General features: G+C 39.5%; 1 protein-coding gene across 5 annotated transcripts in view; it reads left to right on the forward strand.

Moving 5' to 3' along the window:
* The window catches only part of LOC144729184 (rho GTPase-activating protein 15-like), an 81,346-nt gene that overhangs the window by 55,659 nt on the left and 9,673 nt on the right, over window positions 1–16,014 (forward strand). For 4 of the 5 annotated variants that reach the window (XM_078609223.1, XM_078609250.1, XM_078609240.1 and 1 more), the window contains 8 exons: window positions 1,462–1,542; window positions 3,061–3,122; window positions 5,685–5,772; window positions 9,505–9,606; window positions 10,314–10,415; window positions 12,021–12,168; window positions 12,689–12,808; window positions 12,951–13,049. In XM_078609223.1, coding sequence (XP_078465349.1) covers window positions 1,462–1,542; window positions 3,061–3,122; window positions 5,685–5,772; window positions 9,505–9,606; window positions 10,314–10,415; window positions 12,021–12,168; window positions 12,689–12,808; window positions 12,951–13,049 — 802 coding nt within the window. The remainder of the gene's footprint in view (window positions 1–1,461; window positions 1,543–3,060; window positions 3,123–5,684; window positions 5,773–9,504; window positions 9,607–10,313; window positions 10,416–12,020; window positions 12,169–12,688; window positions 12,809–12,950; window positions 13,050–16,014) is intronic. The other variant, XM_078609231.1, reaches the window with a different exon arrangement.

Below are 16,014 nucleotides of genomic sequence, written 5' to 3' on the forward strand. Positions count from 1 at the left end.
CTTATTGCTTTTTAAATGACAGCGTTGGTTTATGCATTTCTCCACAGCGTGTAACCACTTCAAAACTGTTTAAAATTCATCAGTTATCCAGAATCGTTGGAGCCTCCTAAATCTCCTTGACCTTCATGTCAGTTTGAGAGTAACTGCCACATTTCCTGCCAGCGTGTCCATGCTGCTGATTTAAAGACCATTTTACCAAGCAAAGTGTAAAAGCGGAGGGAAATATGCTACAAAAATGATGCATCTTGCTATACGCACTGATCTCACTTGATATATGATGGAACTGATGCAGCATTTATTCATGGGGGGAAAGCAAACTGTAAATGTAATGTGTTTAAGGTGTCACATACTCGTGCAACACAATAAACATGATTTGAAGGGCGTTTTCATTTAAGTACTGTAATTGAATCAGTGCCAATGATAATTTCCGATGCAATGAGTGGTAACTAATTTAATTTCAAAGTATTGCAATAAAACACAATTTTAAAAACATGACGTAATAGTTGAATGGCACCAGAAAGATATTGAGTGGAAAATGTATTATCATGTGTGTGTGTGGGGGATCTGTGGCGCAAGTCATTGGTGCCACTGTGCTATGAATCCAGCAATCTGAGTTTGATTCCGCACCATGGCTTACATCAGTGAGTTGTGATGTATGAACTGGTCCTGGGCCTCCTCTTGGTTGATTCAGCCCAAAACTATTATCTTGTGTTCTATAAAAAAAAAAACAGCACTAGGGGAGATAAATGCTACCAGGCGTGCTGCTAGCCACAACACCCTGTTGTACGATGTGCCTGTTTTAAAAGGTGCTTGCTTGAAAGCACTTGCCGCAACAATCTGCAATGATCTGTATGACGATACGGAAGAGAGAGAGAGAGGGGGGGTTGTTTCTATTATGTTTGGGAGGACGATGAAGGGTAATGGTTCATCCAGTGCCATACAATTCCTCCACCCTTAGGTGATTCTTTACCTTGCACAACACCAGTAATAATAATGGTATGTGAACCGGTCCTGGGCTTCCTCTAGATTGACTTGGCCTGAAATGAATGCTTTTTGCATTGAGTGAACATCTGCGCTGTCGAGACAAGCACAGACGCGTATGGTGTTAACCAGGCCCACCCGCTCGTGTCTGTGTGCGTCTGTGCGCGCGCACTTGTATCTGATGTCAGCCTTTCCAACTGCCGTGCCAACTGTTGGCACAGTAGGGAGCACAGATGGTTCATCTGCCAGTCATCTTGGTCAGTCAATCCACGGCACCTGGGTCTGTCCCGTGACCTCCAGTCAGTGAGCCTTCAACACTTCCCGTGGAACTCAAAGTGCACCTAGCCTGGCACAATTACTGTGGTGACGTCACCGCCACTTAGTGGCGAATGGCAGCTGTTGTTGTCAGCTTAACTCTGCCCTCTGGTCTGTAAGGCTAAAACAGAGGGGATCCTTGTGTTTGTATTTGTGTTTTTGCAGATTACACCGCACAAAAGGACACTTTCAGATCACGACTTGTCGGACAAGGCTGCACCAGCAACTGTAAATCCACTGTCACCAGTAAGAGCCACTATATGGAGAGTCTTGCATAACCAATTGAGGAATAGCATTTGTCAAAGTAGAGAAAGTGCACCTTGCTTTATCATTCTCTGAAACCGCTTCAACCTGAAAAGTAAGTTAAATTAGTTTGGCTTTCCATAAATTGAAATGCAGTGCCGTTTGATTGTTATCATTATATTCTCCCATGTTTTATTTGAAGCTCAGGTTCACTTTGTGTTCATACTATTGTTACGTTAGAGAGAGTGTATTGCAGTTTAACATGTAGGCTTTCACGACCGACACGGCCAATCGGCAAAAAAAGTGTCACCATTCTGGCGAACTGCCCGATGATGCTGGATGTAATTACCAATGAAACGTCGTACTCAAAAAATGTAAATGTTGTGGATTCACTCTTCAACACACCGGTGGGCTAAAGTAGTGAACTATTTGTCTTTTGTCAACGTGACACTTGTTTTGCTGATTGGCCTTGTCGGGTGGTGGAGGGTTACAACACATTTATAAATAACGCGATTTAACCCAAAAACGTTTATTATGAAGAGTGTATTGCAAGCTGCCGCCTCCATCACATGCCCATTGTGTTTGTAAAAAATAAATGCGTTTTTGTTTCATGCAGCATCTACATTTCGTAAGCATTTAGTTTCTCCTTCACAGGTGTACACCTGTTAAGCGTTGGTCGAGACTTTGTATGCCTCTATCTCAATGGACTCTGCAACCAAAAGACCTCAAACTAAAATCTTGCTCTCGTATGAAAACGATTGCATTTCTAGCACCACCAACATTTTCTGTGCTTTCTTTTATTGATTACAAAATAAATGTGGTATTTTTAAAAGTATCTATTCATTGGCCAGGGCCTCAAACAAATGACGTAATTAATTGACTTCACACAAAATCCTATGACCGACCCAGTGAATGTATGCATTTTAAAAGTGAATCGGCCTCAAATGCTGGTTTACCCAAAGAACAACATCTCGTGTTTGGTGTACTGTGAAGTTACCCAAGACCGTCAACCATCGGAGGATTTATTTTCCTAAACAGGCCTGGTTTGCATGCCTCTGGTGCAATGGGATGCTATTCTCTCAGCTGCCTCTTTGGCAATTTGAAGCAAAGTTTTTTCAAACATAGAAATGTCTGGTTTTTAAATAGATGAGTCACTTTTCTCCAGCAGTGGTTTCTGTGTTAATCATGTAGGATTTTTAAGATGATGTGGAAAAAATAACATGTCCAGCATTTGCATGCAATATATTTGCATAGAGAGTGTTAATGTGGTCCTTTTATTTTCAATTACAAAGAAAGGTGTACATTAATGAATAAATGTTGTGGATTACTACAGCTGAGAATATTTCCAAACTTTATTTCCATATTTATGCAGTGTTAATAAAGAATCACACTTTTTAAGAGGTCCATTATATTGTGTTTTGTTTCATTGGAATATTACTTTTTTATACGTAAATTCAATTAATATGTAAGTTATCTACTTGTTGTTTCAATCATAATTACCAAGTTGTTGTGATCTTACAGCCCCTGGACAAAGCTGGAATGCTCAACAAGACCAAGATAATGGAGGCTGGCAAGAAGCTCAGGTTCGTACTGGGTTGTTACACTTGATTCTTGCTGACACAATAGCTTGTGAGCTGTGAATTATTCGTATGTATTGTGAAGTTCGTACAACAACAACTAAGTGTATTTTGAGGCCCTGTGAAGTGTTGAAGGCTCACTGGTAGGTCAGGGAACAGATTCGGGTGCCTTTGGTTGATTGACTGAGTGTTTAATCTCAGAATAGATGAATAATGAACCAAATGAAATATGTATTCGGTGTTTTGATTGGACTATACTATCCACTGCATGTTAAATACTAGAACATCTCAATTGGTAGATACATGGGCATAAGACAAATGCTGACACACTGCAGGCCTTAATGAAGAACATTTATAGTTACATTTTAATAATAATTAACAGCTCTTTGTGAATCCACTGTTGGATAAAGGCCTCCCTATGCCATGTCGGTCATAGGGGGTTTATGGGTCATACTTCACCACACTTGGACAGCATGGGTTGGCTCGGATACCAATTGCTACTGTTGTCAGTTGCGGCTGGGAATCGGGGTGGGTTAATAGCGCAGTGCGCTAACCGCTGCAGCACTGCTCCATCCATGGACACATTTTAAATGTGGCAGGGTGGGTAAAATGAGCACCTTTGAGCCAGCTGTGGTTGCCTTTGGATGGACTGTACCATGCCAGAGGAATGTCAGTTTTTCACCACTTGCTGTAGACTGCCAACAAAGAAAAGTAATTATGAACACATGAGTGAGCACGGAGACGCTGCTTTTTTCTGTATTTTGCATTAGTTAATGTGATTGTTTTAATCGGTATTTTAGGTAAGTCGCTTATGTAATTTGTTTTACATAACGAAGAAAAGGTAAAATTCTCATGTGTAGAGCAAGGGTTCTCTGCATCGCATTACTGCGGCACCTGAATTTGAGGTTTCAGACTTTTGATGTAATGTCTCTTCCAAAAACCACTCACTCATTTGAATGCACATATATAATAATTTCATAATACACAAACATTTTTTGAGCGTTTTACCTAACTGTTGTGTCTAAACAAACAGACATACCGATTTCTTTGAGTCATGTCTGCTGTTAGCGTGAAATCCTTCTTGAGCATAATAACTGGTTTCAACAACAGATGAGCAAATGTTTGAACTCTAAAACTTATATGCAGAGCTATGTCTTCTTTTTCAATTGTGGCATGTCCCTGAAAGTAATTAAAGCAACTTCATTAGGTTTTTGCTAAGGTCAACCCCTTGCCTGAAACACGATTGGCACTACCACCTCCAGTGTTCTATTAAAAAACTACTCCATATTCAGGCACTTCATGCTTTAAATCAGTAAATAAAAAATTACTGACATGAACACAGTGAATGTTGCAATTGTGAATTTAATTGCAAAAATCTTATGAAACACGTGGATCTCATTATTTTGTCAGAAAGATGTGTATGGAATGGATTGTTAGCATTACTTATCAATAGCTCTTATTGTACTATGCTGCTTGACGATTTGTATGAAATTACTGTGGTTCAACTCAACATTATTATCACATGGCATGAAATGTTAATAAACTGTCATTTTCGTTATGGATTCTGATATCAGAGGTGACACCAGTCAATGGCTGGTGCCTTAACTGTATAGATTTGAATTTTGATTTAAAGCTTTCGTGACTGCAGGGATTCATATTCTTGGTTCTTTCGGTAAAGTCACATAGAAGGGAAACAAAATAAAAAACATTTAAAACAATCAAATTCTCACGACGTTTCGATTGCAACACAAGCAATCGTCATCAGGTGTGAAACCCACAGCAAGAAAAAAAAACGTCGTGAGAATTTTATTGTTTTATATTTTTATTATTATTTTATTGTTTCCCCTTCTACGTGACTTCACCGAAAGAACCAAGAATATGTATATATTTTATTATTTGGTTGATATAAATGATCACGTGATAAGCCACTTCGTTGAACTATCATTTGTGGCCAGGACGCTTCTGAAAAATAACTAATAGCTCAGTGGGCTTTCCCTGGTAAAATTAAAAATAAGTTAGTTTTCATCTGTTTATATTTAGTGATTTGCTTACCTTTCCTATACTTTGCAATCCTATCGTTTTTTTTGTATTGTTTGTTATTGTAACTTTCTGACCCGTACCTCCTGGACATCTGTAAACAATAACTTCATAGCCTATCAGATTTCTCCAGGATAAATAGTTTCTGATAATGAATAATAATCTGATATGTACGGGCTTATGTGGAGATGTATAATGTTTACGTCAACAAGTACATTCGTGGGGGCAAATTCTTGACTAGTGCAATGCTATGATGTACAGTAAAACCTTGGATTGCGAGTAACTTGGTCTGCAAGTGTTTTGCAAGACGAGCAAATTTTTTTTAAATAAATATGAATTTGATAAACGAGCGAGGTCTTGCAATACGAGTAGTACGTATACGCTTTGTCTGCCGAGAGTCACGTGATCACAACTGATATACGAGTGCTTTGGATTACAAACATGTATCCGGAACGAATTATGCTCGCAATCCAACTGTACTCAATACTGAATGCTACTGTACTGACAGTGACCATAAATGTGATTTTTCAGGAAGAATTGGGCTCCCTCATGGGTGGTGCTGAGTGGAAGCAGTCTGGTTTTCCACAAGGAGCCAAAAGCACAAACTGCTGCCAGCTGGGTAAGTCTTATCGCCGACTGATCATCGGGCACAATTTTATTTTAGCGTTCTCTCAGGGACGGGCGTTTTCAATTCAATAAACCAAGCCTAAGGATTTGAGTGTCAAGACCAGAGTGACTTTCAAAAGTAGGTTAGTGAAACATGTTGGGGAAACATGAGAATAAACCTGATCTCCATTTTTAGCAGATATGTTTTTCTTTTTCCTTCGCTGAAAGTTATTGTTTGGATTGAACAGATAGTATTTCTGTCTGGGAGCAGGCTTTTAATTAGGTCTGGTGGTGACATGATCATTATCCAAATCACATATCTAAAAACACAGCATTTCAACAGCGAAAATAATGGTTCTGCTTTTGAAAATTTGCATAATCCCTTTGTTTACATGAACAGCTCCCTCCTGTGCTCACAAACCCGACTGCCGTTCGGTTTTGGCCCCGTTTATGTTTCATCTTATTCAAATGCCCTGCTATGCAGCAGGAAAATATTTTTGTGACCGCAAATGCATATGATTTTCAACCTCTTCTTTCAAAAGTTTTAAAAGAAGGACCTCTGTTTTACTTTCTCTGGAACATATGTAAATGTATGCACGTGGTGCCGTTTCAGGGAGGGGATTGGATGTGTGTGGTTAAGGGAGGGAGGTGATAGGGTCTGTGTGGTAAATGGAAGGTGATAGGGTGTGTGTGGTAAAGGTGCTTTGGAGGAATTTAGAGCAGCATTTCTCTCCTCCCACCATGTGATGTGAAGTTAATGAGGAATAACAGCTTTGTAAACTCTTCACTTAAAAGCCTTGCCGACACATCTATAACGTGCAGTCGAATTAATTTATTTTGAACGATGAAATCTAGCGAACCGGTTTATTCCACAATCCGCTATTCTATCTGCATCTTCTACTGTAACCTTACTCCCATCCTCTATTGGTCTCGATCTCTCTACCCGGCAGAGTGTGGTGTCCAACATGCTACTGAGCCTGGTCGCCGCTTGGAAGGGCTCGACAAAGATTCACCGAGCTGTCACGCGTGTAAAACATAGACTCGCGTTTTCACTCGCTTCGCCATCCATACCGTGTGGCTGGGCACTGTTGAATAGGATCTGTTAACCTTTCAAACGTGTTTAATCGTAAACTATTTCTATTATCTTACTAACGTACATACAATCGGCCAGTGTTGTTGGCTGCCTATGCTGCTCCGCTTACTACTTGATATCGGCCTCTTTTGTTTGTGCATCTGTATGTCACCCGTAATAGAACACCGGCACATGCAGCTATAACTGTGACAAGTATTTTGAGTAAACGCCAAACAACTGAGCGCTTCTATATTGGTATCACTATTGTAATCGCTTCAGTGTTGTATCACGGATAGTTTTGTCCTGCTGCATTGCACTGAGGGGCAGTTATGTGGAAAACGAGCCATGTCAGCTCAGAGGACCCAAATGGACTAGGCACAACAACATTTAAGGCAGTTAAACAAACAATTTTCCAGAAGCCGATGAGAATTAACTCCTCATGACGCAGATAGAATGAACGCCATAAGAATATAAACAATGCACGTGAAACATAACAACAAAAAACAGACATCGAAAAATCGGTGCGTTCCATACCATCGTGTACAGCATTTTTTTTCTAATGTTATCTATACTGGCCACAGATGCTGCTGTAAAAGGAGATGTTTTGAAGTGTATGATGCACAATTACAGAGTTTTTTAAAACAGTGTATTATGGGCTTCATGTCTTTTCTTTACTCTCATGTGTGTTTTAGATCCTTCATCGGCTCATCCTCATTGTCAAGATTTTGAATTTTGCACTGTAGCAGCAAGCCACATTCAGCTCTATCATTATTAAAACATAACACAACGTACAAACATGCGCAAGCGAATGTACACATTGATGCTTGTTTTATATTCTTCCTCTTGAGTATAATTTTTCTTCTCTAAACATTGTGCCTAGGAACACATTTTTTTGTTTTGTTTAAAACATTGCACACTCGAGCACAATTTGCACTTTCAAAAGAGGCCGATAATGCAAGGTTGTGATGTCGCGTTAATGCATAGCAATGTGTCTTGCTTACAGAATGCCGACAATTCTCCCACTGAAAGTTAATGAAAATAATTGTATAACTGGCGCGCGTGAAGTGCACTTTTACACGATGTTCTGTGTGGTTGAACTGTCGTCTGTGCACATGATTGGTGACTAATTGCCGAATTACCATCATAAACACGACTGCAAAACCTGAGGCTGATTCCTTTGGCATCTTTGAATCCGTGGGATATGTATTAATTGGCCATGCAGAGTGTATCATCTCTGATGCCGATCTCTTGCAAAAGATGGCAGTCTATCCCTTGGTGTGGATCCTTTCCATTGAAAGGAATGCCTTTAAACATGTTTTTGTGCCACAAATATACAACATCTCTACTGTGGATAAATTGCAAGATTGAAGCAAAAATGCAGCCTTGCTTCTGTTTGACTCAATGGAAAATTTAGTGTGGCTGCATCACGTGACGTATGGGGTCACTGGCAATATCCAGTTGTCATCATGCATTGCATCCTGATGAAGAATCACAGGCATCTGCTTGAGGTGCAGTGTCAATGTGGTGTAGGTGTGTATGTGTACGCTGAGACAATATTGGCTACGCCTCAATGTAGGACCCTGCAAATGGAAGTAAACCATCCTGCACCTTTTTGTGAATTGTAACATTTTTAATATTGCTCTGATGGTTTATTTTCACAAGTAACATGCTTGCATTAAACAGCTTAAAGAGTGTGCATAATACTACTGAGAGTGCAGTTTTGTCAAGTTCACGGTGAATCAATTAATCTTTAGCATCAACATGCATCTAGCTGGTGTCAATGGTTTGCAGCTGAACATGCACGTTATGCTAATTGAGAAGTAATTGCAATTATTACATATTACATATAGTTTACATAAACTATATGTAGAGATTTTGCTTTTGAGACTGCGACGTATGACGTGAAAGTTTGTAATTACCAACGTAGTTTTTTTTACCCGAGAGCATTGTTATTGAATTAAATAAATGTGACTCCCACACACCTTGAGTTTTATTCTGCGTTTATAATTGGATATACGACCATGCTCACAAATTTAATGAACCCTGTGCACATTAAAGCGGATGTAGTTCAAACCTGGCAAGTGTGGATATGTGCATTTAATTTTAATTGACTGCAGCGATATTAACCCTGTTGCCTCTCCCATAAATGTGGATTTACATCCCTGTTACCGTTAGTGTTGCCTATTGCTCATGCGAGGCAACTTGATACTCATGGTAAATGTGTGCGCTTCTCTTTAATGCATTGTTCTCCGCATACTTGGTAAATAAAACTCGGTCTTGTCCACCCTTATGAAAATCACTATAACCACCTAAAATACCTGTAACTATTTGTAAAATAAATATATAACATTGGCCAATTGTTGTTACCTTAATAATGTTTGAACATCGATGTATCTCGGTCAAAATAATGAAATAATATCAATAAACTTTATTTTACTCTGCTAGGTATACTTCCTTAAGTGATAATAAGCGTGTGTCGCTTGGGAATATTAATAATCATCTTGGACATTGTGTGCCACTTAACAACAGAATCATAATCCGTTACGAGGGGTATAATCAAGGGCAGATAGCATATAACAACTTCATAGGATCATTTAACTACGCGCAACATTATGTTTTGTATTACCGCACTGCCGCCCGTAACGCGCGTCGTGGACCATTTCTGTATTCCAGAAACCGGGCTCGGCACAGAGCAAGCCCGAGGGCTCGGTGGAGCTACGTGGAGCCCACGTGGAGTGGGCCCGGGACAAGTCGAGCAAGAAGAATGTCTTTCAGGTTTGTAGGCGGAACCTCGTTGCCATCGAGCTGAGCCTCGGGCACAAAATAGCCATCGGGGTTTCGCGACAGCTGGCTTGGTGCTGCACCCCACCCAGCTTGGTGACGTTACACGTGGGGTGGGGGGGGTCACCTTATTGACTGTGCATCTCGTGCTCTTGGTCGCATCCTGATGCAGCAATGGCAACTGGCTTCACGGAAAGAAAGAAACGAGGCCGGGTCTTTACGGAACAAATGGCGCTTCGTGTCCGGTTTTGAAATTTTGCTGCAAACTTTGATTGTTATGTTGGTGTTGTGACACTTCATAGCTCGTATTGCCGTAAACCAGCAATTATCTTATTATTAGTTCTTTCGGTAAATTCACGTAGAAGGGAAACAATAAAATAATAAAAATATAAAACAATACAATTCTCATGACGTTTAGATTGCAACACAAGCAATCATCATCATTTCAAAAATACAAAGCAAAAAGTAAATTTGAAAAAAGTGGCCACTTTTTTCTAATTTTCTTGCTGTGGTTTTCACACCTGGTGATGATTACTTGTGTTGCAATCGAAACGTCGTGATAATTTAGTTGTTTGATATTTTTATTATTTCCCTTCTACGTGACTTTACCGAAAGAACCAATAATATGAATCCCTGCAGTCACGAAAGCTTTAAATAAAAATTCAGCAATTCTCTTGTTCTCTTGTTATGGTTTTCCATAGATCCAAGCGGGGACGGGATATCATGAGTTCCTTCTGCAATCGGATAATGATGCCATTATCAATGAGTGGTTTCAAGCCATAAGGAGCGTCATACAAAAACTGGTCAGTGCCCACAGCCTGCCACTTGGCCACTTGCATTCATTTTATGTCATTGATTACATTGAAATGTAGTTGCAGAAATGCCGAGTGTTCTCTACACAGATCTCTTCGTGTCCTGATTTTCTCAAACCAATGCTCCTCAACATCCTCCTTTGCATCATTCGACAAATATTAGTTATGTTGCTGATGCTGTTGCCACCAAAGCATATACTTATTATTGTTATTGATACAGCACTTGCTTTGAAGGTCTATCAGCAATGCAGAAGACCTGTAATAATACCCTTCCCATATTTTCTATTGACATTGTTTACTTGCCATGTGCAATGCAAGGTAAAAAAACATGTACAACTGAGGGCCACACGGTATTGAACAGTTCTATGAACAGCATAGGAATGCGTCACCCTGTGACAGAGAATCTCACAAAAGGCACACCGTTTAATTATAATCTTCGCAGAGTATGTATTAAATGTTGGTAAAACCATTGTTTTTTGACAGCCGAAATTTGACCATATTGTCAAACCAAAATTTTGTCTTTTTGCTTTGTATTTTTTGCTCATCGATTATTAACCAGGCTCAGACCAACTAATTTTACTTGGCGATTAGCGCGGTTGGCTACGTACGGTGTGAAACATGCATACATACATACAGCTGACCCCATCTTGGGCTCCATCTTGGGCTCGACACCGATGAAGGAGAGCTTGATAGCTCATCGGGTTCTTCCAGCTTTGGTCTATTTACGGGGCGCTGCTGAGATTTTAATGTAGAATCTCAGCAGTGCTTGTTTAACGCTCTGACCCCTTGAAATAACGTGGACACCTCACATGTATACACTTCTAATCAATTAATATTTAAAAGATCACAATTTCAGTGTTGTAGAGCTGCATAGGGTGCCATTGCATACACACACATACTCGGCTCGGATTGGGCAGTGTTACAGGTTTTCACAACGCTGTGTATTGACATCAGTGTATGATAGTGTTTACCTGAGGTAAGCTTGTTATGAGAAAGACCTTGTACTTTGTCATTATCACTACATGATTCTACCTACACCAGTTTCAGTTTAACAATATTTACAACCAATATGTTTGAGCGATTGCATCATTGCATTGGAAATTATGTCATGCAGTGATATCATTTGAGGAGTGTTCTGGAGAGACTTTGTAGCACACAAGAGCTCATTGTCCAGAAAGTAGTGTTATGTTGAGAGTAGATGGATTAAATGGCCAAAGTAAATGAATGAATGCAGTCATTGTTTGGCCATCTGTAGGGTAATACTACAAAAACAACTATCAAAAGTGGATTGTCAGCATGGCTCACCTATATAATGTTTGCATATATATGTGGATTGCCAAGTTTTTTTCCAAGACACTCCTCATTTGTGAAATGTGTGAGGTGGTGGCCACCAATTTTTCTGCATGGCAGTGTCATTGAAATCCTAGTTTTGTGTCACCACCATTCAGCTTTACCGAAGGGACATTCCCTTATATAATGGCTTAATAATGGCTTAATGTGTCGTTGAACACAGCTCATTCATGGAGACTTCAAATTAAAAGCTCATTAACTTTACTGACCATGTCTTATAAACGACTGTTGCACGTGTCACTCCAGAGCAGTGAGCCAGGAAACCGGGATGAGGTGTTTCTCAGTGTGGTGAAATTTGGTGGAAACTTTGACGAGGTCGATGGCAGTGGCGGAGAAGAGGAGAGCAGCGAGTCACCTTTGCGGGAAAAGTCCAAGGATTCCAAGAAGCATTGGGGTTAGTGCTGTGCTCGTTATAACCCTAATATTGCCTCTCTCTGCCTACTGGGTGTTGTGGCACTATCATATGGTCCCAATGAATATCTGTATTTCAATCCTGTTAATAATCTGTTCATTCATTGTGAATCACCTGGACTGCAGATAACAAGAAATATTGCCTTTCCCCTAAATAATAGGTGAGGTGATAAGAGGACGACAAGAGATACTACACTTTACTCTTACATCTGCCTCGAGCAATTGCATTGTTCACTTGTCTACTTTTATTCAGAGACATCGCATTGACCGTTAAGAATTGAATGTTGGACAGTGGATGAGTTTGGCCGTGGAATTTCAGCCAAAGTATAGTTTTGCTCAAGAGGGATGACTAGCGTGTAAATGGCGCGATTAAATCAGCGCATGCAGGAGCATGGGACATGACGATGACATGGGGAGGTCGTCATCCTGCAGTGAATAAATGATGATAATGACTAATTTTATTTCGAATATACCCGTTTTTTTCCCTCTCCTTTGTTCACTAGCAGTCAGTAAACCAGCAGTGGTGGAAAGCACGGACAAAAAGAAAGCCAAAAGGAAATTGATGAAATTCTTTCCGAAGAGGCCACCAATCCAGTCACTGAGAGACAAAGGCCTCATCAAAGGTGAGAGTTCCGTCGCCGGGCCCTATGAGATGCAAGCGTTGTCACATCGCAGCCGCCACATCCGTCACTGTGTGATGGCCGAGGTCAATTGGCAAGGTGACATCGTTAATGGTTTTGCTGCTTGGTTTCTCTTTTGACGCAGAGCAAGTGTTTGGCTGTCCATTGGCAATGCTGTGTGAACGGGAAAACACCGCCGTGCCCAAGTTTGTCCAACTCAGCATCGAGACTGTTGACAAAAGAGGTAAACAGTGTTTGACCGCCTGACCTTTTTTTAAAAATACTCTTCCTGAATGTGCACCTTATGTATTTCAAGAGTTCCATACTGATGTGTAATTGGTCATTATGTTATTTAAAACAAAGAGAATAGATCTCGACTTAAAGCTTTCGTGACTGCAGGAATTCACATTCTTTGGGTCTTTCGGTAAAGTCACGTAACTTTACCCAAAGACCCAAAGAATATAAAGAGAATCGAATTAATGCAAGATTAAATTGTTTGGTACAATGTATGTTTATGCTGGGATTTCAGCCACTTTTAATTCAAAATTTACATGTTAATTTTTTCTCTAACCCCTCCCTCTCTCTGCCTCCGCCCCCCTCTGTCTATTTAAGGCCACCCCACAGAGACGATCCCCCTCTCTGTACCTGTGTTACTCTCTCTATGTATCTTGGTGATATCTGTCTGCTTATATATCTGTCTATAGTTTTCTGGTTAGATTTTTTGTTGCTATATCATTTATACCTGATGATGATTGCTTGTGTTGCAATCGAAACGTCGTATGCTATTATTTAATTTATTATTTTATCTTTATACATGACTTTACCGAAAGAACCAAAGAATAATTCCTGCAGTCACGAAAGCTCCAAAATTATGATTGAACCACTTCTTTGGGTGATTGCTGTGTAATTCCACAGTTTAATAGCGCCCCCTATGTACGCTTTTAAGAACTTCACTTACTTCTCCCAAGGGTCAATAAGTGTGTGTTTAAGTCTTGCGTGGTGACTTGCTTTTTGTTTTTTTCGTAACAGAATGAAAATAGCTTACACTTAAATGACTTGTATAGTGTTTTATTGTGATGCATTGGTTAAACAATTGCTACGTTCTGTTTAGTCACACAACTTTTGGTGATTTATTTGGTGATGTTGCATCGCCAGTGGTGCACAAGCACAATTAACAAAGCACTCAACACATTCTTCACTAACACCATTGCCTTAAGAAAAAACAACAGGTGACATTTTTAGCAAATGGGCCTTCTTCATAGTGCTTAAATAGAGAGACCAGATGAGAATCGCATAAAAACTAATTCTGATGACTAGTTTTTATCTCGGCATATCGTGAACTAATTTTAGCCACTGGGTAACAGACAAACCCTTTGTTGATGGTTGCTAAACCAGTTCTGTCAGGACTGTTTATGGACCCAGTGCAAGTTATCAGACTGCCAATGTGCACATTCTGAAATGTTTTAACTTCTTTTGACATCACCAATCAGCGGTGCAAGTCAGTACGCATCGAACTGCGTATTTTGATTGTTTTCTTCACACTAATCTGTGCCATGAACACCTATAGAAAGTGGATATAATAGACCACACTTGTGACTGGTACATCTGCATGTTGCAGCTTATTATGTTGCAGTTATTTAGTATATTCAAGTCATTGAAATATTTCCTGATGGAAATTACTTTGCATTTGTGCGTTATATGAAGGCTCAAGTTCAGCCTCAAATGTATGTGGAAATAAATAAATAAATATTATTGACGTATGAAATGCCCATTACGTTTAACACACACTTAATCTTTGATGTGCTTTAGAAATTGTATATAAATTACAGGAATGCGGTAGTCATTTTGGCACGTCAAATTATGCTGCAACACATGTTTTTCCATTAATCAATGATGAAGGCAGCTTTATGCATTGTGTGTCACTGAGTTTCCAATTAGAAAGTAGGATTAACGATCTTGACTTTTTCCAAAAGTAAAGTATTTGCATGGATTGGGCAACTTATCATTTTCCACTACACAATTGTTTATCGTTGACAGTCACCAGGATTTTCCCATTATTTTAGTCGTAACCTGTAGATCGTACGCAATCTGACATGTAGCTTATTTTCACTGGAAAATATTGACGGTGTCATAAATACATTCATTTGCCAAAATATAAAGGATATACACATGTTTCGATTTAAAGCTTTCGTGACTGCAGGGATTCATCTTCTTGGTTCTTTCGGTAAAGTCACGTAGAAGGGAAGTAATAAAATAATAAAAGTAAAACATTATAAAATAATTCTCACGACGTTTCGGCCACAACGCAAGCAGCCGTCCTCAGGTGAAACCAGGTCTGTCGAGGCGACAGCGTCTGAGGCGACAGTGTCTGAAGTTCAGACGCTGTCGCCTCGACAGACCTGGTTTCACCTGAAGTTCAGACGCTGTCGCCTCGACAGACCTGGTTTCACCTGAGGACGGCTGCTTGCGTAGTGGCCGAAACGTCGTGAGAATTATTTTATTATGTTTTATTTTTATTATTTTATTACTTCCCTTCTACGTGACTTTACCGAAAGAACCAAGAAGACATACACATGTGTTTATCCTTTTCACAAGTAGGCTAAGTATTTTTAAAAACCCTCTACATTTTCATCTGATTTTCATCTGATTTTACTATTTTTTTATTCAAATAAATCTTTTTCACACAAAAAATGAATTGGTAACCCGAATTATTAGAAAATCGGCATCATTTACACAGCAGAACCAATGGAATCGGTCACAGTGTAGTATTGCATCCTTTCAATGGTGGAAACGCAGATGCATAGTGTGTTCATCTCCTATTCACCGGTGCAATCCGAAGAAAACTTCTCCCCACAGTGGCGAGATGTTTACTACCTCTTCTAGTATACAGGAGGTCGTGGGTTCTATCTTGACCCTGACATACTCTTAGTTCTTTCGGTAAAGTCACGTAGGTAAAAAAATGAAATAAAAATTAATAAAAATAAAACAATAAAAATCACGACGTTTCGGAGGCAACGGAAGCTTGTGTTGCCTCCGAAACGTGATTTTTATTGTTTTATTTTTATGAATTTTTATTTCATTTTTTTAATTAATAAAAATAAAATAATAAAAAATCACGACGTTTCGGAGGCAACACAAGCTTCCGTTGCCTCCGAAACGTCGTGATTTTTATTGTTTTATTTTTATTAATTTTAATTTCAATTTTTTAC

Source organism: Lampetra planeri, chromosome 2 (assembly GCF_965212315.1).
Source record: "Lampetra planeri chromosome 2, kcLamPlan1.2.h2, whole genome shotgun sequence".
Taxonomy (NCBI): Eukaryota; Metazoa; Chordata; class Hyperoartia; order Petromyzontiformes; family Petromyzontidae; genus Lampetra; species Lampetra planeri.